The sequence below is a fragment of the Malurus melanocephalus genome, unplaced genomic scaffold, assembly GCF_030028575.1.
Source record: "Malurus melanocephalus ecotype Western Australia unplaced genomic scaffold, MMel_1.1 scaffold_330, whole genome shotgun sequence".
Classification (NCBI taxonomy): Eukaryota; Metazoa; Chordata; class Aves; order Passeriformes; family Maluridae; genus Malurus; species Malurus melanocephalus.
Window position 1 is genome coordinate 130,261 of NW_026623562.1, and position 26,249 is coordinate 156,509.

The following is a 26,249-nucleotide window of genomic DNA, read 5'->3' on the forward strand; positions in this document are numbered from 1 at the left end:
AAAGACTGCTTAACATACAGCAGCCTCAATGGTGATAGCAAGAGCAAACAGATGGATCTTCAGCTCTGCATATTATTCTTTGAAGTGTGACCAGATCCTGCTGCACATCTAATTCACCATTTCAAAGGAAGCATATTTATTGGTGCTAAATTCTGTAGCATTCTGTACTCACTCCCTATTACTGGACTAGATTTTGCTGTTATCGTAGGAATCCTCAAAATTCTTTGAAAAAAGGGTTTCTTATTAAATGGCTCTTGGGCCCTTCTTATTCAATGATTATGCAGACCACCTGTCCTCTTGTTCCTGAGTGCTTAATGTCCCTTGCATTCCTAAGAGACAGGGTAATATTTAATCTACTTAAGCTGCTTGTAGCTGGAAAACYGAAGAGCTAGCATCTCTAACTTGTTAACTGTCTGCAGATCATACTTTGAGAATTCTGACAGAAACCATGCTATTTTTTTTCTGTGTCTATTGACATTTATTTAAACCAACAGCTTATCTATTCATTTAATATGAACAAGTAGATAGAATTTGTGTAATTGAAGTAGATTTATGACATCTAAACCGTGTCTTTTTTTATGCAGTGTACCCCACTGGTACATGACCAGAGACCATGCTCACATCCAAACATGCATTGTGGTCACAGTATAGAGAGAGGTAAAGCACTATGTGAGCTTTTGCTCATAAAATTTGTCTTTAAGATCAGCTCTTCCAATACTACCACCTTGATTTGTCAGCCTAGGTGTTCAGCTGAAGCTGTTTTGAAGTATAGCCTTTCTGTAGCTGCAACAGAGAGAAACAAGCATCCGAAGGATGATTCCATGCCCACATATGACCTGTTTGCTCTCAGGAGTTTTCCATCTCTCTCCTGTGACCATGTAGTGGGAAGATGAAGAATGCCTTAGTCTCTTAAAGTAACTGGAACATGACCCTGCAGGTCCTCACAGTGTGCTAGACATTTCATGCTGACAATTATCATCAAAATTGCACCTACTGGGAAAGAAAAGCAAAACCAAAAAAGCCCCCCAAAAGCCCCAAGCATATCACCGAGGACAGAGAAACTCTTTTTAAATTGAGAAAATTAATCCCAGCACTTTTAACCTACAACACATTAACTTTCTCTGAACAGCAAGAGTACTGCACAGCATTGCTGTAACTGAAAGGATTAAGTTAAGAAATGTTTTCTTCCAGTTTGCTTACTCTATAGATTTGACAGCTTTCTGCATACAGTCATTTCTATCCTTTTAACACAGTTGATTTCCTTTGTTTATGCAAGACTTTCACTTAGCAACAGGCAAGAGAAAAGAATGCTTAAAAATCAAAAACCATACTGCAAGCCAGGGAAGTCAAGTGGGGAAACTTATTTTTTGAAGTTAAGTACATTTCATGATAATGGGGTTTCTTCAAGCACGTTTCTGTCCATAATTGTGGCTCTTTTTCACATAGGGCTTGGCAAGCTGAGATAGTCCATTTATGCGGGAGACCAAAACAAACATACCAATGTTCTTTGTGCATGAATGTGACTGCTAGCCTATTCATGACCTTCAGTCTCATTCCTCAGTTCCAAGAACTTATTTTATTTTCACRCACAACTTCCCTTTCCAACTCCCTGGGGAGCATATATTGTCCAATTAGTGTCCTTTTCTATTTTCTGCCTTATGTTTGAAAATGGTACCAAATTACTTTGCTGGAAATTGCATCCTCTGATTTCAGTAGCCAAGTACCGGTCTGTACTTCAAACAATGCTTACTAAAGCCACAGAAGGTAAGATTTCCCTGTAAGAACTTTTTTACCCTTTTAATTACAGTATMTGTGATAAATAAACTACCATATTTCTCAGTATACCACCTGAATTGGAAAATGCTACACATCAGTAGTWTTCAGTGCAGTGTGGCTTCAGTGCAGTACATAGTACTGAACTGCACTATCCTTCTTTCATACGTTTTTGCTTCCACATTATTATTTTTTGACTAGGCCCATAGTTCTTTAACTGGTCTCGTCTTTCACAAATACATGAAAGCGCATCATGAGCCTGAGATAAGCAGTTAATATTATTACAGGGGAGGAGAGTTCAAAGACCAGCAAAAAATCATGCTACACATTCATGTTCTTAGAAACATCACTTTAAAGCTGAAAGAATCTTAAAAGCCATGATTGCTTGGTTCAGGAATCTCAGTGCAAGAAGAAAATGTGACTGAGATGTGAAAAGGAAGAACAGGATTTCTCATACTTTTATAGCCAGGAACTAAAAGGGGAAATGGGCCTTTCTACAACTCACAACATATTCCATTTTGTGACAGATTGCAATGTATGTCCTTCATTTTGTTCACTGTACACTAAATACTAAACTTACTTTATACTTGCTATCTTCTTGCCTACAATCAAAGCCTTATCAATGCACAGCATAGCAACATCACTCATACCTTTGGGCATTCTGCAGCCATTTTCTTATTACATTCAAATATCCTTGCATTCTGCTGCCAAGGTGAATTTATTCATCCAGGACTGTCAGTTTTAGACTGAGAGATTTCTTTTTATCTGCTTAGTGTTCTAATATTGAAATTGCCCTAAAAGGAATGAGATCTGAAGTCTAGAGGGCGAGCGCCTATATTTGGCATTTCACAGCCTCTTTGATCTTTTCATCCAAACACAAGCTCAGGCACACATGTTACCATGGAGCCCTCTGATCTTTCTCCTATGCCAGGCTCTACAGCAAACCTGTTCAACCAACCACTTCAATTCCTCAAGAGTGAGTCTCACGTAAACTTTTTAAGAATCTAAACCAGAAACTTGCTCCCTAGATGTGACTCTGTGTGCATTAATCCCCTCAGCTCATTTCTGTTCGCGCTAAYGTAACAATCTTCATATTTGGTCAATAACTATGAAGGCAGCAGTGGGGGCAGCTGCCACCACCGCTAGCTGAAGTTCCCCTCAGATCAAATCCTTTTTCTTCTTTAGGATGAGCTGCCACTGCCAGATACTTTTCCTCTTCTGCAGTGAGAATTTCTCAGAGATAATGATTATCAGCTTCCCAGATTCTCGACCTTTTGCTCTTCACCTGCTGGAAGTCTCTCTTCCATTGTTCATCTCCTTCAGTTTTAATTACATGCCTTCCCAGACCATTTTCTGTTCTAGGCTATGTAGGACACTTCACTTTGCAGTAATAACTTCCTGGTAAGCCTTGCCTCAGATGGAAATGTCCTACTTTCTTTATTTTGACTTGTTTCTCAAGTGCATTTTATCTGAGTCTGTAGCACATTTAGCTCAACCCCAACTTGAAGCATTATTAATGTTTTATATCAGAAGTTATTTCAACATAAAATAGGGAGCTGTAGAAATAAAGTGTATAGTAAAGGCTGCATCTAAAGCCAATCGCTAAGTTATGACTGATACTGTTTYTCCACAGACCTTTGCAGCACAATCCCTTAATAAAATAAATTCTGTGATTTTTTTTTTTTTTCTGTTGTAAACATGTCAGGTTGAAGAGCAAGGCACACCAGTTCCAGCACATTTCAGGTAACAAGACATATAGTCCAACTGCATATTAAGTATTTAAGACTGGTTACAGATTATACTATTACTTGGGGTACTGTAATAGAGAAATGAAGCATGATTGCATTTCATAATATAGACATGTATAATTGTGACAGTAGAAAGAAAAGCACTGTTACACTTCCACTGAACTCACATCAAGTATTTCCTCTATGCATCTCAGGTTACCAAGAGCGGCTAAAAAATTTATGGAACATTACCCTACTTGTTTCAAACTATTAATGGGAAGCCTTATAAACCAGAATGCTGCTTCTTGGCAGGTGAGAAAACAAGGTTCAACGTTGATATTCAGGAGTGCAGTGGGTTGTTTTTTTAAGTGCATTCCATGTTGACAACATGGTGAAAAATCTGTCCCAACCTGGCAATGAAATGTCTCCTTTGGCTTGGTGAGGTCATTTAGGTTTACATTTACATGTCTTTAATAGAAAAGAATTTTGGTTTCCAAATACACTCTTTCACTTGTATTCTGCGTCTGTAGCACACTGCAGGTTTAGTCCCTCCCAAATAATGAAGTAGAAGTTGTAAAACTATGGTAAAGAAAAGCCACTCTAGTAGCACTTTCACTGCATGCTCAACCTGTGTCAAAATGATTATCTTGCTGATGAAAAGGAAAGAAGCCCAGAGATTATATACCATCACTTTTATTATCATTTCATCACCTGTAGGGACCTCTCCTGCCCGGCACTGGTTTAAAATTGAGCATGGCAATTTACTGGAAGCTTAAGTTCTGGCCATCTTTAACCATTATGTGGGTTGTTGAAAGAAAGGAAAAAGCTTTCAACTTGAATGTAATGAAATTTGCTATTTTTTTCCTTTACTCAATTTCTATGCTGCTTTCCTCATTTTGATATGCATTTTTGATTTCTATACGTCTGAAGAAGGACTGAATGAGCCTCCTAAGAATGAAAAAGGTGAAAATAATCTACAGATGCATGGACAGAGATGATTATTTTTTTTCATTTTTTATTTAGCTTGATTGAAATATACACTTCAGTGGATTCGTAACTACTCATTTATAATCTGCACATATTTCTTTACTTCCACATAGTATATTTGTATTTGTATTTCCAAAYAGTATATTTGTATCTTAAAAGATTTAGCATCTTGCTTGTGAATTCACAGTACAATTTTATTAGGAAACCTGAAATACTAAATGATGACTTCCTTTGAGATATAACAAATTAAAAAAAAAAACAAAACCCAAACACAAACAATAAAAAATATGGTTTGTCTTCCTAATGTTRTTTTGTTTTGCTTAACAAGAATAAAGAAAATGACAATTTGATATACATTAGTAACTTGTAAATTATGACAAGCGGATTTAAAAAAAATCATTATTGTCTAAGAAGGGATAGCATTTTTCTTTTTTTTGTTATCTGGAATATTGTTAAGCATGAAAAAAATGCAGCCAGGAGGTGCCTCAGGCACAGCATCACCAGCTGGGCAAGGGAGGGGATTGTCCTGCTCTGCTCTGACCTGGGGTGGCCTCACCTCGAGTGCTGGGGGCATCTTTGGTTGCCATAATATAAGAAGGATATAAAGCTCTTACAGAGTGTCCAAAGGAGGGCCATGAAAATGGTGAAGGGCCTTGAAGACAAGCTGTATGAGGAGTGCTGAGGTCACTTGGCCTGTTCAGSCTGGAGGAGACTGAGGGGAGACTTCATTGTGGTCTCAACTTCCTTGTGAGGGGAAGTGCAGGGTCAGGCACTGTGAATAAAGAGGCACTTATGCCTGGACTGGATATCTCAAAAATATTCCCAAAAAGACATTTCAGAGACAATTAAGAACGAAGAGAATATGTCTTTTGTTGCTTGTGTATACAGACTATGGGAAGATTCAAGACACTGCATTTTTAAGTCACAGTTTGCAATCAAGGGCTCATGCAATTCCACAAAAGTAAATGCAAGAACATGATAATTGGCTAAACAAAAATGCTTGAATGATGGTTAATTATTTTATAGCCACTACATTTTACACTGATGAAGCAAGAAGCAGCAGCAGTAAAAGCAGAAGGTATCAAAGGTTATTGATAGTAAAAAGATAAAAATAACTAAAAGGCACTATGACACCAAGGACATTCAGATAATGTTGTTTAGCAGTGATAAAAAAATCTAGATTACAATTTTGTACAAAGTACAAAAGTATTCGTAAGAAAACAGAATCAAATTAGAATGAAAGCCCCAAAATCACAAGAAAAAAGACTAGGCATTTTTAGATGTTCATACTACTGAAATATAAATGGAATAGAAAAATGAACATAAATAGAAAAACAAATGTTACAGGGAAATAACCTCCAACAAACGTTACAGGAAACGGTACAGAAATATTATTTATGAAAACTGAATTTTGAACCTCTTAATATACACTAAGAGTTCAAGTGAATTGACACTACCATTAGGGTATAATTTTCATCTGATCAAACTAAATACTTGCTTATATGAAACCTTTCGGCATAAGTTCCTTAGACCTTTTCATAGCAAACTTTTGGTATTTTGAAGTCAGACTCCACAAGCAATGTATTAAGACGAAACAGAAGAAAAACTGCAAAACATAATCTATTCACTGTTGTCAACTGTTGACAGTTACAGATGATGTGCCTGGTACTTGGGGAAACTAAACAAGTCCAAGCCAGAGGCAATATCTGACTCTGTATCACAGAGTTTTAGGGAAACCACAGCACTGAATGCATTGCTAATAAAAGCATAATATGCAAACTCTGCAGCAGACAGTGAAAATAGACTTTTGCCCAGGATTCTCTATAGTCCGTAACTTATTGTAAAGATTTCASATTCTGCATGATTTCACCACCTTTCCAGAATAGCTGGAGAGCTCATTAATTTAACTGTGGGAGCAAAGTAAACTTGTAAGAGCTGTGCTTGCCAATGTCATTCTCTTTGGTTCCTGTTGCATTGCCTTGAAGACAAGGATTGAGTGGGAGAGGGAGAAGGGGAAGAAGAAGACAAATGAACTCAGGGCATGAAGTGCCTGGGGGAACATTGGATGGACTGTCAAGAGATACAAGAGGGGATTGCGAAGAAATTCACCGCTGGGAAAGGAAAAGGCAGGGAAGTCAAACACACCTTAGGGAAATAACGGGAATTGTGGGAAGGGGCAAGATACAAGGTAAGAAAGTAAGGAATCATAATAGTAAGTCAGGAGAGCAAAACAGAGTCATGGAAGAAACACAGTGGACATCCACAGAGGAGGAGCTATCTTAGTCTGGATCAGATCTTTCTGCCTGCTGATAGTGCTTCTAAAAAAAGAGGATGGCAAAAGGAGACAAAGCTGAAAAGAGATAAGGAACAATGTCGACTGGAATGAGTTCATTTCTAAGGAGAGCACATGCAGCCTGAACTTTCCAGGAGAGGTGTGCAGTGAAGGAACAGCTCTATTTTGACAGAGAAGCCTGCTGCAGAAGCACTTGGRCTGTGACTGCAGAGGGACACATCCCAGAGTCCAGCACTGGGCTGACCCTGATTAGCTCCAAAGCAGGAAGGGAAGGACTCTGTGTGTGTCAGAGATGGGCAGGGTGCCRAGCGCTCCGATGGGCACACGCATTGGGGTGTCAGACCCCAGCAGGGCTGCCCAGGCAGCAAAGGCTGCTGGCTGATCATCCTGGAGGGATTCTCCCTTGCACAGCAGCCTCTGCCAGTTCCTCAAGCAACCTCAGGAGCACAAAGCAGCCACAGGCGGGCATGGCTGCCTGCGTGGAAGCTGCTGGAACRCCAGGGCTTTGATAGAGACCCGGGCTTGCAGGCTGGTGGCTGGGAGATTGCATGGGGGCATCTGCAAGGCTTTTTAGGCTTTTGCTTCTGATACTTCAAAAACTTAGGGCCAGAGAAAATGCTTATTTTTGTGCATGTGGCTTAGCTATCTGTTGCTATATTGCTTATATCTTAGCAATATAAGCTCGGAATGGAAACTGCTGCASAGAAATTATGTCATATAGGCTAGCTAGGAAGCGTCACTTCCAAAATGCTAATACGCAGATAGTTTAACTTTTAAGATTTATCTGTTTAAATGTTCATATTATGCACACATGATATGCAGTTAATAGTTTCCAGCTCAGATATCTCACAATTTCGTAGGAGAATTTGATTAGGCTGATTACTTTTATGCCTTGTTTAATATTATAATTTCATTACAAAACCTAATCTGGGCAACTTTGAGCTTCATATGATTCCATTGGTTTCTTAGTATGCATGCATTTTCAATCATTTTTGTAAATGCTCTGTTAATATSAGTTTTATTCAAGTTTTTAGACTTCTGAAAACAGCTAACAGTTACTATGAATTTGACTAACAGAGCTTTACAAAAGTATATGTTCTTGAAATATAAGGGGTCAGTTTTGATCGGCACACTATAACCCTTAACAAAATAGAAATTTACAAATCCATTTTGCCATAAAGATATTAAAATTCCCCAAAGTCTGTAAACAAAGAAAACAGATTATATGATATCCTAACTAATTCATGCTAGTACTTACAACTTCACTGTAAAAACAAAAAAGAATGTAAAAAAATATTTATTGTGTTGGTTCTTCCCTTTTTCGGGGATAGAGGAGACTAAATAAAATAAAACATAGATTAATTAGTGTCCAGGCAAAAAGAAATTTTTTTTTTTGGCTCTGATTTTAGTGTGATTTAAAGTGTGCAAAAAAGCCATGAAAAGAAACGAGACCAAATCTTTACTATGTGCCAGAGCAGTGATTGCCAATTTTTGAGATGCACTGTTTTTGCAAAGATTTCCCCTTTGCACTGAAAAGTTCTGAAAAAGGAGAAAAGAAAGACTGAATAATTTTCATAAATCTGCTCTCAAAACACTGAGAACTCAGCTGAAGTAAGTTCTTTGGAGCCATGCTCCAGTTATACAACCAGATTTGCACAGGAGAATAGCTAACAAAGCTATTCCTGAGTTGCTCCAAAGGCTGAGCTTTTTATTACTAAACTGACAGTATTTTTCCTCCACGTATCTTCTGCCATTTAAACAAATGTGTGACAATCAAAAGGTGAAACAACCCAGCCATACTCAAAGTTAGTTGACAAAAGGCATTTGTAGTCCATTGGACATTCAAAAAGTTGAACATTTTTAATGGTGAGTGGGAAGAAAGTCTGACCATGGAATATAAGAAAGTCACATGGAATATAAATTCTATCTTCTTCTCAAAATATTTTGACAATTTGAATAATAGAATAAATAAAATACACAATTAAACTGTGATATTAAAAGAAAATGCATCTAGCATTGAAGCTGAAATATTTTGCTATTGCTAAAATAGAACAAGGAAGTCAGAATGATTTCTTTTCATAATTTCTTATTCCTCACTTGATGTTTCAGGGAAGCCTTTCCATTTTAAGATGGCTTCATTTTTTTCAACAGAAAACACTTCACCTGAATATGTTTTAGGCCGTACTACCTACAAACATGAATATGTAGAAGCTGAGAGAGATGTACACTTGTACATCATTGTCACCCCCACATACACTCTTCTACGATAATTCACAGTTTCCATCTATTTTGGCAATAGTAGCAGAAACCATTTGAAACCCATTGTTGTCAGATTTAATGTTACAAATCATCAGCATCAAAAAGCCACAATAATACTTGATCTTAGAATAAAAAATGGCAAAAGAGTTGTGTTCACAACTATTTTTTTCTTCAAAAGGAAAATATACAGACATAGATTTGGTGTATTTTATGTTCAAAAGAAGCAGGCAGCTATGATGCCTGATGGATGTTTTTAAGAATGCTGTTTTGGCAAGAAAAATAACACAGTGCCTTTTTTTTCCCTGTAGCTTTACATAATCAGTAATTTTTTTTATTTTTGGTATTAACTTGTACAGAGCATCAAAACAACACTACTGGAAGGGACCCTGAAAGGTCATGTGGTCCAACCTCTACCCCAGGGCAGAATCTGTTCTTCCTGCATTGGTCCTGAAAGATGTCTGATCTGTTTTTAAAGACAGTCTGTGAAGGGCAAGGGGTCACTATCATTGTTGTCTGCTTCAGGGCTCCAAAATCTTTGCCGTGAAGTTCCTCCAAATGTCTAATCTGAATCTTCCTTGTTGCAATTAAACAGATTACTGCTTCACCATGGCTACAGGGAGGAGATAAATATCTTYGCTTCTGCAAAAGCCTCATACACTTGCAAATCTGGGGAGAGTGAAATGGCCTAGCTTTTTCCATAATCACTTCAGCTTGGGAATTCTAACGAGACATTGGTCGGAGGTAATTGTTTAGGAAGTGCATAAGCAGCAGCTTGGAAATAATACTAATACTTACTGAGGGGAATAATCTCCCCTTTGGGTTCTCTGTAAGCCAGCTGGACAAAACCTAACTCAGACGAGRAAGTCTGCATGCAAGCAGATCAGGTGTGAAAGATGGCTATTTACAGACTCAGGAAATAGCTATGTACTTCATGACACACAGTACCCTAAATTCTCCCTATGATGAAAAATATAGACCTATCAACCACCGAATAGTGAATGTAATATCCACTTCTTTGCAATCACGCTGATGCCATTAAGATACATTCAGGAGCCACCAGCTACTTCTGCAGTACACCACAGTAGGCTACACAAAAGCTACAGGCAACATGGCGAGAAATTACTGCCCTGATTAAAACTCTAGGTCCTCAATTAGCCACTATGAATGCCAACATGATTTAAAGTGCCTGCTGTACCCAGCAGATGCCTTAATTTCTGTACAGGACTTCACTGTCCTCCAAAGTGACTGTCTTGCCCAACTTGCCTATTGGAAACAAGTGGCCATGTCTGTCACAGTTAAACACTCAATTTACTCTCTGTGGAAATGGATGGCTATTCGCAGCCCACCTGAAGCTGTGCTTTGGTCTCTCAGCATACAGGACAGAGCTAACTCTCGATTGCCCTCCCAATCAAACAGTTTCTCACTCCTCTGTGTACCCTTGCTGTRCTTCTGTGTCCTCTTGGCAGGACCTGAAAAGATACGCAGCGGATGCACCAAAGCACAATTAAATATTACAGATCTGTGCTAATGCTTTGGGAATGTGCCCGCTACCATAGCCCTGCCAATTTACAGATTATTGTAAGAATACCTTAAAACTGGCAGCACTACCATCCCACCTGCTGTCTTTGTTAGGGATCAGCATTTCTAGCCCTGTCTACACTTCAGGACACAATATGCAGTGAAGCAGCACCTGCTGCTCTTGTGTCTCTGACGGGCATCTGTAAAGGCTGGAGAGTAGATACAGGTGCTCAGAGCCCTCCTGCACACTGCCTCAGCCAAATGTACACTGACAGACATATGAAGTTATCTCGGAACACAGATGTTTGGCTTTGCTGCCACTGCCTGACACTGGCACTTTATTTTCTTTATCATGTGTGTTGAATTGAAAGCTTTTTTTTTAGGCCCTGACCTTGGCAGCAGTTGCTACTGCATTTCATCATAAAGATACGAGAAAAGAAGAGGGAGAAAAAAAAAMGTGACTKACTGGATTTTCATGATGCCCTTTGTAATCCTGAATAGTTCAGCTAGAGGCCCTCTCAACAGTTTTACTTATCATACTAACACTACATCCTCCACTCCTTCACAGATACCTTTTTACTCAATCTCATCATGTCTTTCATGTGAGTTAAAAATACATACATTTTCCCGGCTGGCAGAGACAACTGAAAAAAATCTGTGTTAATTCTACACTGATCTTTTTTAAAATAATGGTTTCTGYTTTAAGTGGCATTTTTGTTACCTTTTGCTTAACATATCAATTGTCAGTTCAGCTCATTTGAAGATGAAGTTGCCTATAAAATCTGTACGTGAATTCTCTCGTTCTACTACCTTCTCTATAAATCGTCATGATCCTCCTTGGTCAATTGAGGATTCTGTAAAACGTTTTGCTAATCTGTCTGTTATGAACAGGCATTGATGACTTAATGAGTGTAACCAAAGCAATTCACTGAGGAGGTTTTTTTCCAAGGTTGGTAAAATTGCAAGTCCTACTGTTCCAGTAATACCTCTTGCTGTTGTATTTGCACCTGTACAAGATACGGTGCTGGTGATTTCTGTTTTTTTCTGTTTATTTCTACAGGAATGACACTTTCCCCCACAGCCTACATTTCTTTTCTCAGCTTCCTCCAACTGGGTCCACCTTTGTGAAAGCCTGCTGTGCTGTCCATGAGCATATTTGCCAGTCAGTGAAACACAATATTTTACTACCCACCCAGATGTCGTTTCAGGTAAAAGTTCATGCAGAATTGCTTTTACTTAGGAAAAAAAAAAGAAAAAAMAAGAGCAGTGAAGACAAATTTCTTGTCAGTATTTGCAGCAGAACAATGTCAATCTAATGAGTAAGTGGGATGAAAATCTAGTTTTCGATGCAAATCGACAAAACCATGGTTGTCTGAGTTACAAATTTCTTGACAAGAGTGAAATGTTGTCTCACTGTTATTTCAATATATAAAACTGAAGTTCAAAATAATGAATTCAAAATTATTCAGACCCAATGTTCAGAAGAAGTCAAACAAGTCAGACAGAGGAAGACAGCACAGGAAATTAAAAGTATCTTTCTGTGCCTTTTGTTATCAAGGGTCAACATTACATTTACTTCATCCAGAAATATTTCAAATGGTCCTGTAGGACTCAATAAAACTGTAAGGCATCTGACTTTATTTTATGTACTTACTCAAAAAAAGTGGTCCATCCAGTCTCATCGCTTTTAGTTGCCAGCAGTCCACTGTTGCCATGGTAGGTAAATAAGACCAGCTCCTGCCCTTGTGCAGTCATGCTTTTCAAACATCCATTAGTGCCTATGGTCAGCCAGATGACCTGGTTGTCGGGAGAGACCACTCTTACTGGCATCCGGTTGGGATCCCGTCTGATCCGAAGAGTATTCCCATTGCTGTCCGTTACTGCAGTAATATCGTTGTCATTGCTGTAGCTAAAATTGTACAGGTAGTCTCCGGTGACTAAACTCACAGTGTACTGGTGAGTACCATTGATATCAAAGATATAAAGCTCTTGGTCAGTGGGAGAAGCAACTTCATAGAAGTTCATTGAATTCATTAAGGGTTTGTTCTTTGAGACAGCCCGTATCCTAATGTTTCCCAGATCAGCAATATAAAGCGTGCCATCTGGAGACACAGCTAAGGAGGAAGGGGCATTAAGTTTGGCATCTTTAGCATAGCCATCTCCATTTTGGTAACAGTCACAGTTAACATCATTTTTGCAATCGCACTCTGAGGGTATTCCAGCAACTAATGAGATCTCTCCGTCAGTTGTGACCTGTCTGATCCTATTAATCTTTTTTTCATCGGTTTCTGTAATGTAAAGTACGCCGCTATAGGACACGGCGATGGCAGTGGCTGACTCCAGCGTGGTCTGGACCGCGTGCTTTCCCACCGTGTACTCCACCCCGGGAACCTGGCAATGCATCGGCCTCCCCGCAGCAATGCGAACCTGGCGGTTTTCAGTGATCTGCAGAACAACGTTGTTATCCAGAACATAAATGGAGTTATCCATTGGGTTGATAGCTAAATCTGTAGGCCATTCCAGACGAACCTAAACAAATAGAAGTGTTTTGTTAAACAGTTAACCAGTGCAGATTAAATGAATTAATTAACCTTCAGTTTTAGACACTATGTGAGGACATTTTCCATCTGCTGTAGCAATCGTGACTGAAGAATCTGTGTGAAAACATGCGGCAAACTAAAGCTTTACAGAGAGGCAAGGGGAACAATAGTCAGGCATCCATTTTATTGAAAAAAAAGCCAGTTGCATTGAAAGTGTAATRCAGGCTGAATTTCCCCTACAATAAATGCAGTATTTTTCTGTACCACAAATGCATAAATAACTATAGAGACAGATATCAATGTCTAAATACTTAACAGCAGTATTCATATTTTATTCTTGTAAGAGCCAAAAGAACTTACTACTTTCCAGATTATGAAACACTGTACTCCATTTTTTGAACACACCACTACTGACACGTCCCTTCTTACCTACACAAGCTTACTGAGACAAATAGAAAAAATACAGGGGTTTTGTGTAAATCCTCTCATTCACTCTAGTGGGCTAAGAATGACAGCAATTCAGAAAACATCCACATGCCAAGATAGTTCTAACAGATATGCCATTCTCCCAGTATTTACTACCAGGCTTAATGTTTCCTGCTGATAGTTTTGCTGTTCTAAACCAAACTGCATTTTATGGGCAGAAAAATTGAATACAGCAGCATTTATAGCTAATACAGTGTAATTCACGTCCTTGAAACAGGTTGCTTTCTCCCCCAAACCTGCTGTTAAATATCCATCATACACTCCACCCAGCTTTATTTTAAGGGGCATGGAAGCTGCATTTCAATTTCTATACCCAGTTCAGCTTTCCAGATTAGCAGCAATTGAAAAGTACCTGGCTGATGTGCATGCTGGTATCACACGTCAGAGGTCGTGCTGAGGTGAGGTCGTTGGAGCCAAGCAAAGTTGATATTATTCCATTCTGATCCACTTTTCTGATCATTGTCCCATCAACAAAGTAGATTAACCCATTCTTGTCTATTGCTATTCCTTTAGTGAAGCAAATAAAAATTAGGGTTTTTTTTTGGTTGTACTAGCAGTGAATGTATCATACATAACTAAGTGTATAGATAGCATGTATCTAGTGGAAAATGTATGCAGAAAATCTGATCTCAGGCAGTAGGTAGTAATACAGCTTCTTAATGCATATTGCATAACAAACCAGTATTCAGCATGACATTKACTACTGTTGATTGCATTTGCTGTTCATTTCCTTTTGTGTGTTGGGCAAGGTCTAGCTTTTAAGTTAACCTTAAACATGGGATAAGTGGAACCAAAAGCAATCCTGATTTTAGATCTTCACTGCTGCCTGCCAAACACATAATCTAAATGAGCATTTAAAAATGCTCGATAACCACTCAAGCCGAATACTTCCTAAAAAATCAACCATAATTGATTAAAAAAAATCAGTTCCCGGTAGCTCTCTTCCTTGACAGTCTTTATACTTGAAAAAAATCACTCAAATCCCCAATTTTTGAGCCAACTATTGAATTCAGTAACTAAACATGACCATGCCCCCAGTTCTGAACTTTTTTATTATTTTGAAAGTTGCAGAGGGAGAACTCTTTTTACCTTTAGGGCTCATGAGAGTTGCCTCCACTGCCTTGCCTCCGTCACCACACCTTGCCTCATCAAACGGCAGGCACTGCTCCCCTGTTCCTCCTATTACCTCAGCATTTTTGGTCAGGTCTTTCGCACCAGTGAGCGACTTGGGCCGATAAATCCTGCGTGTGTTGGTGTCAGAAACATACAAATCTCCCGTCACGGGGTCAGTTGCTAGGTAGTATCTGTGAGCTGGGTTGTTGCTGTAAAATGGAATTACACATTGCATATGCTGTAACTAATTGTACTTAACATTAGATCAAGGAGACAGTGGTTCAGTTCCTATGCAGTAATGCAGAAAGAGTAAAAGCCAGTGGTGATGCTCCATGCATAGGTAGCACAAGTCATGGCCCCAAAATGGTTTTGGTCTGCATTTCTCATCTGTGTCATAGGCAGCCTAATCTAGATTAATYCTTTCGGGACAGAAGGTCCATTCTGTCTTTGATGCTTTCAAGTCTGTTCCGTGCTTTGTCATCAGAGACTGCAAGTGACTCTGTAATAGGTCAAATCAAAATACTGGCATTTAAAACCATCCAAGAGTTCTGGGAACCTTGATCTAGCCCCAAATTTTGCAGCAGGAGTCCAGCCCTACTTACACTTTGTTGCTACTATTCTATCTGTTTTATTGTAATTTATATAAGGCTGCTGGGCTTCATAGTTTATGTAATTCATAAACAGATGAGGCAGAGTTTGAATGATGAGTTCACAGACAAGAGATAAGACATCATTCGTAAGTATTGGTTTAATCCGCTGCTTCCAAATGYGTGATATGCGTGATTTAACACATTAGGAAATATCATCTCTTCCACCAGAGAACAAATGGAGCTTTTCCATTCTTCTTAGGTCAGAGCCATATTTCAAATCACTGTACACATTGGCACAAAACTGCTAACTATGCCAGCACAGTCTTTATTACAGTGAAAATATGTATTGCTAACCATTCTCCCAGAAACGTACATTTTGCCTCTCCACTGGTGCCACATAATTGAGAATTACTGTCTTTTCTTCCCTGCTGGTGAAAAAAACCAGCCCTGGAGATTACCTTTTGTGTTGATATATTATGATGTAGGAACTTAACCCACTGCATTTGGGATTCCTGACCTAATTTATGGCATGAAGAGCTGAAATAAGGTCATGTAAATACATGAGGTAATTTCAGATGCTCTCCTCATGGATTGAAGCAGAGTGTCAGAACAGTCACTTCTGATGTTTGCAAAAGCGCTGCTTAAACAGATCTACCAGTCTGGTGGTAGCCAAACATCTGTTCACAGAATGCTCTACTTCACRTTTTGTAAATACATAACTGTGTTAATGTAACATGTTTTTATGTACTGCCACTTGGAAAATGCAACAAGAGACCAACAGGAACAACTTGTGAAAAAATTGTCTCTTAGCAGGGACAGATTTTTATAGCTATCCAATTACAAACACACAATAAAAATTGTGTTGCATAAATAGGATTTTATTTGGTTTTAAGACTTTTAACATTTTAGTTCAGAACGAATGAAACCAMGAGAAAAAGACTAATCAAATCAAATACACAGTGATTAGCATCTCTTAAAAAGCTCTGCTATAGCACTGAGTATTCTACAGTGCACCTGAAAACAATCAAATGTAGGCTTATTTTAAATTTTTCTCTGTTACAAACCTATTATTGCCAATGTGCTAAATAGTTGGAAGGTATTTTCAAAACCTTAATTTATGCAGCGACCATTTAATATGATCACTATGTAATACAAATTATTTACACCTCTATAGACTGCAAATTAAATTATACCCATTTCCATGATTACTTTGGTCTTTAAGAAACTTTGCAAACACTTCAAATATAAACACATTGCATAATGTGAAATGTGCAATTAAATTTTATTTCATTGTAATTTAAAATAAAGTTCTTTCTTATACTACTGAAATCTAAATTAAAGTACTGCTCTTCAACCCATCTAACACTGCCTCAATCATATTTTTCAGCCATTGGAATAAGAAGTCATCAAATCAAAAAGTAACTAATTTATGCCTAACACAATTATTTATTTCTAAAAGGAAGTTTTAAAGCTCTCTTCTTCATAAATATGAAAATTTATGTTACAATTAATTCCAACAAAAAAGACATCGGGGATGAGTTCTTCTAGTAGGTATAGTATCCTCATCAACCCCCAAAAATGCACGTGATAATTCAAATGTATTTTTCCCTTTTATTAAAAAATCCCCCCAAGTTTGGTAGTGCATAGTTTATCATTGTTGAATCAATATCAAATGTCCAACTTGCCATACAGAGAAGCCTAATGGCTCCTTTCTGAGTGAATRTAACAAGCTTAACCTCAGCATTTCTTTTTAGGTGAAGGTTAAACAGCCCAGGTGGCTTTAGCCAATAGAAACCCCCAGTAATTCATGGGAAAAAGGCACAATTTGAGGAAATGAGTAACTGTCAAGTGAAAACTTCATTTGTTTTCTAGGCATAAAACATCCATGCGCACTGTGCAGATCTCAAAAATAGTACAGGGATAAGCAGCCAGCAGCTAGAAAGCTGCAGAATTGATGCTATTTCATTGTAGTCTGAAATGATATTAAACTTCTGCCTTCTACCAGTAACAACAAATGCAAAGAAATAAAATCCCCAGCCCATGACTTACTGACTCATTCAGCATTGCCTAATCACTGTCAGCAGCCTGCAAAACATGAAGTTACATACCAGCATTGGGTCCCATAAAGACAAATGACTAAAAATTAACTTGTTCTGTCTATGCTGAATAATAGTAAGTGTTTTGGATAGCTGTAACGATCTATTTCCCTTTGCTTTTATCTTGCTTAGGCCAATCTTTTAATTCTTCAGCTGTCAGATCACCTGCACTACTCTCCGTGTACAGATTTTTAAAAAAATACTCTTCCTGCTTCAGTCCCTGTTTCTCGTGCCTCCACTTTGTGCCCTCTAAACCATATAGCCCCTCAAAGCTGTTTCTATGTTTTGCTAAACTTTTTTTTTCTGGCTCTCTACAGATTTGGGATAGTGCCATAGCCTACAAATGAGCTCCCTGTCTTCAAAGTCCTTCTAAAAATGACTTCCATGAATGCCTATCAGCATTAATCACCCACAGGCAGCGGTGTGTATAAAGACATCATTTCAGCTTTGAGATTGAAAAAATGTGAGGTCGCTGGTACATGAGAGGAGAAATTTGATCTGCATTTTCTCTCTAAATTAGAGTACAGGCTTCTTGAGGTAGGAGACACATCACACTCCATGCTGAAGCACTGTGTTTATAGGCCAGGAAAGGTGAATGCTTGAATACATAAGAGATCTGAACTACTATTTAGCCTCATTCAGTAGTTTTACTTGGGGAAAGCATATCTTAGAGCTTTTTCATCTAATACCTAGCAATTATATATTGCAAAGTGGTCTGTCGGGAGCTGTTTTCCAAACTGCAGTTTAAGTAGAAATCGCCTCAGCAGTCTGAAGGGCTTGCCACTGAAACTGGACATTTGATCCCTTCTCCTCTTGCCAGACCAATGTGTTTCCCTCACTAACACTTCACAGGACTGCACAAATTTATGCAGACAAAAGAATATATTTGGTCTCACAGTGTGCCCTTAGCTGGAGAGCCCATGGCAAAGGATTTGGTAGATCCTAAAAGCTCACACATCTTAAATAAAAGGCATGGAYTAATAGAGCAAAAAGCTGCCAGCAGATAGTAAGTATAAAGACCCCACTCTTGGCTTAGGAAGTCTCTGATCAGAAAATCTCTGAGGCTGAGAGTGGACAGCAGGAAAATATTGTATGATGAAAGAGAAAACGTGTCCGGCTGCACAGTGGGCTCCACACCGCCTGCCACTGGCTCCACAACTGCTCCTGCAGAGCCACTTCTCCACAGTCCTCTGTGTCTCCTTCTGCCTCAGGAGGAACCCCCACTTCACAGCTGCTACATGGGCCCATGCTGTTACACTAATTTGTGTGGTATGATTGCAATTTTGTTACCTGGAGCTTCTGCATGTTTAGACATGCATAAAGCAGAAAAGCTTCAGTATTCTCCCTCACCAACCTTTCTTACAAGCAGGGATGCAATTTCTGAAACATGGCAGCTGAGGCTGTGACCACAGTTCTGCCAGAGGCAGGAGGGAGTGGCACTACTAATCACAGCAAAACAAAGCTCAGTATGCATCCACTCTTTAATCCCATTTGCACATTTTGCATCCCCATTTTACATAGTATTCCACATTCTATATATTTGCTAAGACAATGTCCCATCTAGCTGCAACCACAACTTTGTGATACCAAATGGATGTAATTCTTTTAAGAGTGGCAGAACAAATACAAACTAAATGTAAAAGTGAAACCCTAAATCCACCAAACAGTAGAATCTGCCTCTGAGTCATCCCTGGAAAAATATCCACAAAACCAATTCTGATCATTAGCACTGATGCAAACACCTTGTTTAGTCATGAAATTTTTTGCCTAACACAACTGAAACATACTTTTTAAAACATAAAACCCTTCCTCACCCAGAACTATATCCAAATAATAGTGAATTTAAAAAGCCATGACAACAGAGATATGACTCCGGGATTTGTTTAAGAACAAGGCAGGAAAATGATTGGCAGCAAAAAGGAGAGAAAAGGAACAGTGGGCCTGCTAAGCTGTTTAGTTAGCAGTTCTGCCACAAAGGTTTGCAGGGTTTCAGTGTCCTGTATTTTAGCAGTACTCTGGCTTTTCTTTTCCTTATCAGCACCAGACGCTGTGGCAAAGCAATTTTAAGCATCCACCTTCTCTTCTGTTCTTGCCGTTATTGTGGCAATGCCAGGATGGATGAAAGTTGTGCTACATCTGATTACTATTGTTTCTATGACCAGTCTTATGAGTCTTGGTGTATTTTAAAAGCTTAACTCCTGGAGTTGYGTTATTGTTATTTCAACTTCCATTATTAAAAGAAGTTCACCTTTAAAGAAACAAATCTGTTAAAAGAGAGCCTGAAAAGACTCAACATCAAAAGGCAAATGAAATGAACTCCCTTGATACTTTTATATGCCATTCTCATCGTATTTGGTGTACCTGATTAATGAGTGAGTTTTGATAGGATCAGCAARAATGCTGCCAGCAAGGAGTGAGCAGAGATGAGGGAACAGCAGAGGAGGGCATACACAAGCATAACAAGAAGGCTGACTGTGGACAGAGAGTGATGAGAAAAGAGAAACTCATCGGAAAGGACGATACAGCCTGACAGCTGACRTAACTAAAACATATGAACTCATTATTTTTGAAAAATACTCCTCCTTTCTAGTAATACATCTCAGATATGACTTCTCCATTATAAGCATTCATTTGTTAAAAAAGAAAGAAGAACAGTTAGAAAAATATAAATCTTCTTTAAGGAATGCTTACCTATGTCTAAAATCTTTATTTCTTGGTGGGAGCAAGTAAAAAAGAACAGAAAAACATTATTAGACAAACATTCAGAAAGGATGTTAAAAGATGAGAAGAAGAAAACATTTACATCTATCATTAGTGAAATGGTGAATGATCGTCCCTTGCCCAATTATGTTGACCATGTAGTTTAACTTTTAAAATCTGCATAATTATTACTTTGGGTAGATTAAATTATCACATTTAGATAACCACAGTTAAAATATTTCATGACGGTGAAATGTTTTTACTTCAGTTTTAAGTACATTTTCAAATATTTTACAATCTTTTGACTCAACTTTTTGTTCCCAAAAGCATTTGCAAACTCAACCCTACACAATGTCAGAAATCTATTCARTATTTTAATTTGCCACAGTAATTCACAACTCCTCAAAAGTCCAGCATGAGAAAAAAAACATACCTTAGCTCCAGAACACTAGTTACATTTCCAGATGGGAATATCCGCCGAACRTAGTTGAAATCCCCCACGTACAGACTGCCATCTATCCCACACGCTAAGGCAACTGGAGCCAGTAATTTATTACCGTCAGCTTGACCATTACAACTTGGACAGGAGATGCTGCGTCGTCTCCCGTTGCCCATAATGCTGCTAACAACTGGGGGTTGCTGAGATATAAACTGATTTTCACCATTCCCTTTGTAGAGAATTCCTGGGGCAAAAAAAAGTCAAAACTCAATAAAGTTTATAAAAACTCTGAATGTATTTGCAAGAAAAAAGATAAAAAAGTATTCTAAATATTATTTTAGTTGGTTATTGTAAGTTTGATGAATTTTAATTGTTTCACCACCACTACAAATAAAAACTTTATTAAAATAGTTATATTTAGGTCATAAACACATAAACATTAGATTACCTTGTCTGCAAAATGTAGTAAAACCTCTAAATATTGTAGCCCTTAAAACTCCAAGGTGTTTTCAGTCATTATTTTTAAATGTTAGTGATTTTTATAGTTAAAAATCAGAATAAATATTGTCGTGCTGAGGGAAATGTAAAGCGCATTGATGAAAGCAAGGTCTGTGCTCTTACATCTTTACAGTTTTGAAGTAGCCTAGAAAGTGTATTATAAAAAAGGAAAAAGAATATATTTGCAAATTGTATTCCTAAAATCCTAGTATAACTAATTATGAATATCATGTCAAATGTAATCTAAAGTGGATTACTGTTGCAAATTGTAAATATTAATTAAAGAGCCACTTCAAAAAGTTGTAGATTGCYTTAATTTTACATTATAAAAGACTCTTTACTCAGCTCACAACAAAAGTGTTCCTCTGGCAACAAAGACTGTCTCAATACCATGTCTGCAGTTATAGGCAGTTATTAAAAATGTCAAAACAACAAAAAAAATGTGGTGCCAGGCCAACCTGCCTCTAAAACCTAATTCTGCTTTGAGGCATGAAAGAAATGATAACTTTGTGAAGACAAAGCAATGTGCCAGCAGTATTTTTCTTCCTTACAGCCTATGTAGAAAATCTGAGAGGAAAAATGGATGCTTTATGTTAAATCCTCAGTCTTTGTGGGGGGGAGAAAAAAAAATATGTTAAAGTGTTGCCAGGACCCTCATTGTTCAATCTCATGATGAATCCATTAAGGTGTCCTCTACAAATGGTCAGCTATTACGGTTCTACTCATAAGTCACAATATGTCTTTCCGTGGTATAATCCATGTAAACCACACGTCACTTTGTGCTATACAGAGATCTCTGTTTTATTGATTGCATGCCCAGAGTTTCCTGCAGTTTGGAGCTGAGGGATACAGTAATCTTTTGAGAAGTCTAGAGGAAATTTAARATATATTTCTCTTCCTCTCCTCACTCCCAAAGTGCACGATTTGTCCTGAAAGGTTTGAGAAGAAAAATACTTTGCTTTCCTCTTTAAATGTTTTAGGTGTCCTCAYGGCTTTTAATGTTGTGAAATGCAAGAGATTAGAAATGTAAAACCAATATACATTATAAAATTGTAAAAAATGAAAATGGTTTATGGAAACCTAATGGCAAGTAATCTAAATAAGTAATCTAAATCAACAGAGGAAGAACGTATTTTTAATGAATAGTTAAAGCCAGAACGGATTAACAGTATACAAAATCCCCTCTCCCATGATTACATCATTTATGACAATCATGGAACTATAATTTTGCCTGAAATAGCTGAGTTCTACAATTTTCATCAGAGGAATTCTACAAATCAGCACAGTGCACTATTGCACGTGATTTATTCTGTCATTACCTTGAAAAATTGGTCCTTCACAYTTCTCCTCTATTATCACAGACTGTAAGATGTACATTAGACTATTTACTGCARGAGTGTGGATTTCCGTACAAACACTGTCTGCACTCTCTTCTGAATAGATTTATGCATCTCATCCACCTTGTCATTACAACTCTCCACTTGGTTTATTCAATTAGACACATGACACTTTGAAAAGTCATTACTTGTCAAATGCACTCTTAAACATAATTTAAAGCCACCATCAATTTACCTAGTGAGCAGAATCAATCTTACATATATATTTATAATTATGGCTCTTTACATTTTTAGATGGATTACTTTACAATAATTTACACAGTATTTGGATTTTTTTTACACTTTAAATTAGGCATGATACCTTTTGTCTTGATTTGATTACCTTGTTTCCTTAGCAGTCAGAAGCAATGCTTTAGGTGCCATCTACTGTGTCACACATAGTGAGTTTGTGTACTWGGGGGAGACCTTCACAGGACATCAGGTACTGCATAAGTGACATCTTCCTGATTAATTACTCTGGATTCCTCTGTGACATAAAATCCAGTGCTACAAACCACCACCTTAGGCCATGTGACTATTCATTTCATCTTTCCTACATTCCTCCAGCCAAACTTTTTCTGAATTCCTGCATGTTCAGTGTTGAGCTGAGGTTTCTTTAGCATGACACCCTACAAACAGTTGCTGAGTAGCATACTGGACAAATATACTTTGATGCCAAAGTTACTGTGCAATAGCAAATTGCAGCTGGAGAGAGGAGTGGGAAYATGAGCAAACAACTCTGCAGATAGCAAAGTGCAGGAGGGGGAGGATGTGCTGCAGGAGCCAGAGTTTAGATTCCCTGCAGCCCATGGGGGAAGACCATGGTGASGCAGCTGCTCCCCTGCAGCACATGGGGGKCCATGGTGGAGCACATATCCATCTGCAACCCATGGAGGACCCCATGCCAGAGTAAGAGGATGCCCAAAGGAGGCTGTAATCCTTTGGGAAGGCCACTCTGGARCAGGCTCCTGGCAGGATCAGTGCACTCATGGAGAGAGGAGCCCACGCTGGAGCAGGTTTGCTGCCAGGACTTGTGACCCCACAGGGGACTCACWCTGGAGCCATCTGTTCCTGAAATACTGATCCCCATGGAGCAGACCCTCACTGGAGCAGTTTGTGAGGAACTGCAGCCCTTGGGAAGGACTCACAGTGGAGAAGTTCATGGACACTGTCCAATGTGGGAGGGACCCTGTGCTGGAGCTGGGGAAGAATGAGAGGATTTCTTGAGGGGAAGGGGCACCAGACCCAGTGTGTGACGAACTGACCCCAGTCCTGATTCCCTGTGTCCCTGCACCACTGGCAGGGATGAGGTGGAGAATTCAGGAGTAAAGTTAAGCCCAGTTAATCCCTTGTRAAAAACAAGGATTGGGGGAAGTTGTTTTCAAGATCTGGTTTTCTTTCTCACTATACTACTGTGATTGGACTGGTAATAAAAAAAAAATCACTTTCCCAAGTCAAGTCTGTTTTGCCTGYGACTGCAACTGCTGAGTGATCTCTCCCTGTCCTTATCTTGACTGACGAGCCTTTTGTCCTGTTTTCTCTCTCCTATCCAGCTGGGGAGGGACAGAGTGGCTTTGGTGTCCAGCCAGGGTCAACACTCCACAGCACGTCCAACACAGACTATTTGACGAACTTATTTATGCATAGGTATTTACAGGATGAAGAAGCACAACATTCAATGTAAATCATAGAAACACAGAATAACCTGAGGTGGAAGGGACTCACAGGATTATTGAGTCCAGCTCCTAGCCCTGCACAGGAAAACCCTGAGAATCACATAAAGTACCTGAGAGCATTGTCCTAACACTTCCTGTCAACTCTGACTGGCCTGGTGATGTGACCCTTTGCCTGAGGAGCCAGGGAAGCTCAAAGCATTTATCATATGCAAAATGTTCTATAATTAAATTTTTAAAAAATAATGAAGCAAGCAGTCAAAAAGTTTGTCAAAAAGTACAGGGCAGTGGAGCAGTAAAACTAGCAAGAAGAAAATAAACTCCTTACCATTCTGAACATCCAATACATGATGCTTATCCAATGTCCAACCACCCATGTTGGAGGCATCCAGTTCATAACCCTGCAAAATGGCAGTCCGCTTTTCCCAAAGAGTTAGATCCAAGCAAGACTCATATTCATAACCTACAGACACTGAAATAACAGTACATGTCCTCAGTAAGTACAGCACCTCGTTCTGAAGAAGAGTTTAAACAATGTGATTTCTTTAAACTRCAAATGCTCTTTTGCTCTCCTAGGACACCTGAAAATCCTTATGGCTTCTTAGGAATGTTGGAAATGCTAACAGGAATCCTGGGTTATTAAAATATTTTTAACTACTAAGTGAATTAAGACAGGTACAGAGGAAAGCCATTTTTCGATGTAAATCAGAATCCTATTGTGCTTTATTTAAAGTACACAGAGTGTGCAGACTAAATACCCTAATGTATTATTAGGCTGAGGGCTACTTCATGGCAAGAAATAGCAAATGTCACTTTTCAAATGAAAAKTGGTTTCTTTTTCCTTTTGAAAGAAATTTTTCTCATAATTCAAAGCTTAGAGTAATATTTTTAATATGTTTTAATATACACTGATATAATCTAATTCTGCTAAACATTTTCTGCTTAATAGGTACAAGCATTTGAGATGTGTTTCCCTATGTTCAAGGCAACACTAGAAGTGCAACACCCCTTTGTAACACATACCAACAGCTTCAGATAATCCRTAGACTCTCTGATTGTATGCATCAGTTTTATCCCATATGAAAGTGTAAGCCAGATTTGGGGATGCAGGGAACCATTTTTGGAAAAGCCTTCCCACCACTGCCACCATAAGATGAACCTTCATTAAATTAAATGGTATAACAGATTGGGTCATAGTAATCTTCAGTACAGATTTATATCCTGCAGCCCTGGAGCTCAAGTACGACAACTTCACATCGGTTCCTGGGATTGYTGTTTCTTCATGAAGTACCTATGAGTTGTTAAGAGAAAAATACAGTATTTGAATGATTTGGAAATTAAACAAAATAATGCAGCTATCATAAAAGGATGCCTGACATAATGTTATGTGACAATCTGTTAGGAAATCTACATCTACATCTGSCCTTCATTTAAGAATGTAAAAAAATAAATAACAACAGTTTTTCCAAAAAGCCTAAATTTTTCTTTATACTCAAGCTCCTTAGTTGATACCTTCTGCTCAAAGATTTCAAAGCTATCTCCTTTATTTCTATTGGGGCGGGGGGGAAGGAAGCATGAGAAAACATTCCCAATTGATTTTTCCAGAAGAGGCCAAAGAGCATCTTTAATCTAAGTGAAAATTGCTCCTTATTATGCTGCCACTTGTGTCACAACTAATAAAGGCAAGTGTAATAAAAGCAGTAGAGCCTCCAAGGAGAGCAAAGCTTCAGATTTGGATTGGGATGCCTAATTGCTCCTGTAGGAGCAGGAAGAACTTTTAGGTATTTTATTATTTGCCTTACCAGTGGATTGTAAATACTTTAAACTAGAGCATACTTCCATTTATTTTGAAGACAGATAAGTAGGATGCCTCAGGGAAAGTTTTTCCATATTTCCTRATCAATATTCACTACTCAGATATCAGCTTATCACTTTCACATCTCAGAGAGGTGGAATGAGGCAATTTTATTTTTAAAAGGTTCCTCCCCTCCTCTACGTTGTCATTTCTTCTGAGCTGAGAAGCTTTTGTGGGTGATGGATGGATGTGAAATGTTTCTGTGTAATGTGGGTAAAGACAGCCTACATTGTTCTTTGTCTCAGTCAGAACATAAACACTGCAGGCCAGCCCTTTGGGTGAACAGCTACCAAGTATTCTGGTTTATTGAAACATATACCACCCCA

General features: G+C 38.5%; 1 protein-coding gene across 1 annotated transcript in view; it reads right to left on the reverse strand.

Moving 5' to 3' along the window:
- The window catches only part of TENM3 (teneurin transmembrane protein 3), a 406,242-nt gene that overhangs the window by 19,434 nt on the left and 360,559 nt on the right, over window positions 1-26,249 (reverse strand). The window contains exons 18-24 of the mRNA XM_057377891.1: window positions 25,092-25,359; window positions 24,397-24,540; window positions 20,516-20,765; window positions 20,074-20,094; window positions 14,673-14,905; window positions 13,936-14,090; window positions 12,212-13,086 (exon numbers count right to left, since the gene is read on the reverse strand). Of these exons, the coding sequence (XP_057233874.1) occupies window positions 12,212-13,086; window positions 13,936-14,090; window positions 14,673-14,905; window positions 20,074-20,094; window positions 20,516-20,765; window positions 24,397-24,540; window positions 25,092-25,359 (1,946 nt within the window). The remainder of the gene's footprint in view (window positions 1-12,211; window positions 13,087-13,935; window positions 14,091-14,672; window positions 14,906-20,073; window positions 20,095-20,515; window positions 20,766-24,396; window positions 24,541-25,091; window positions 25,360-26,249) is intronic.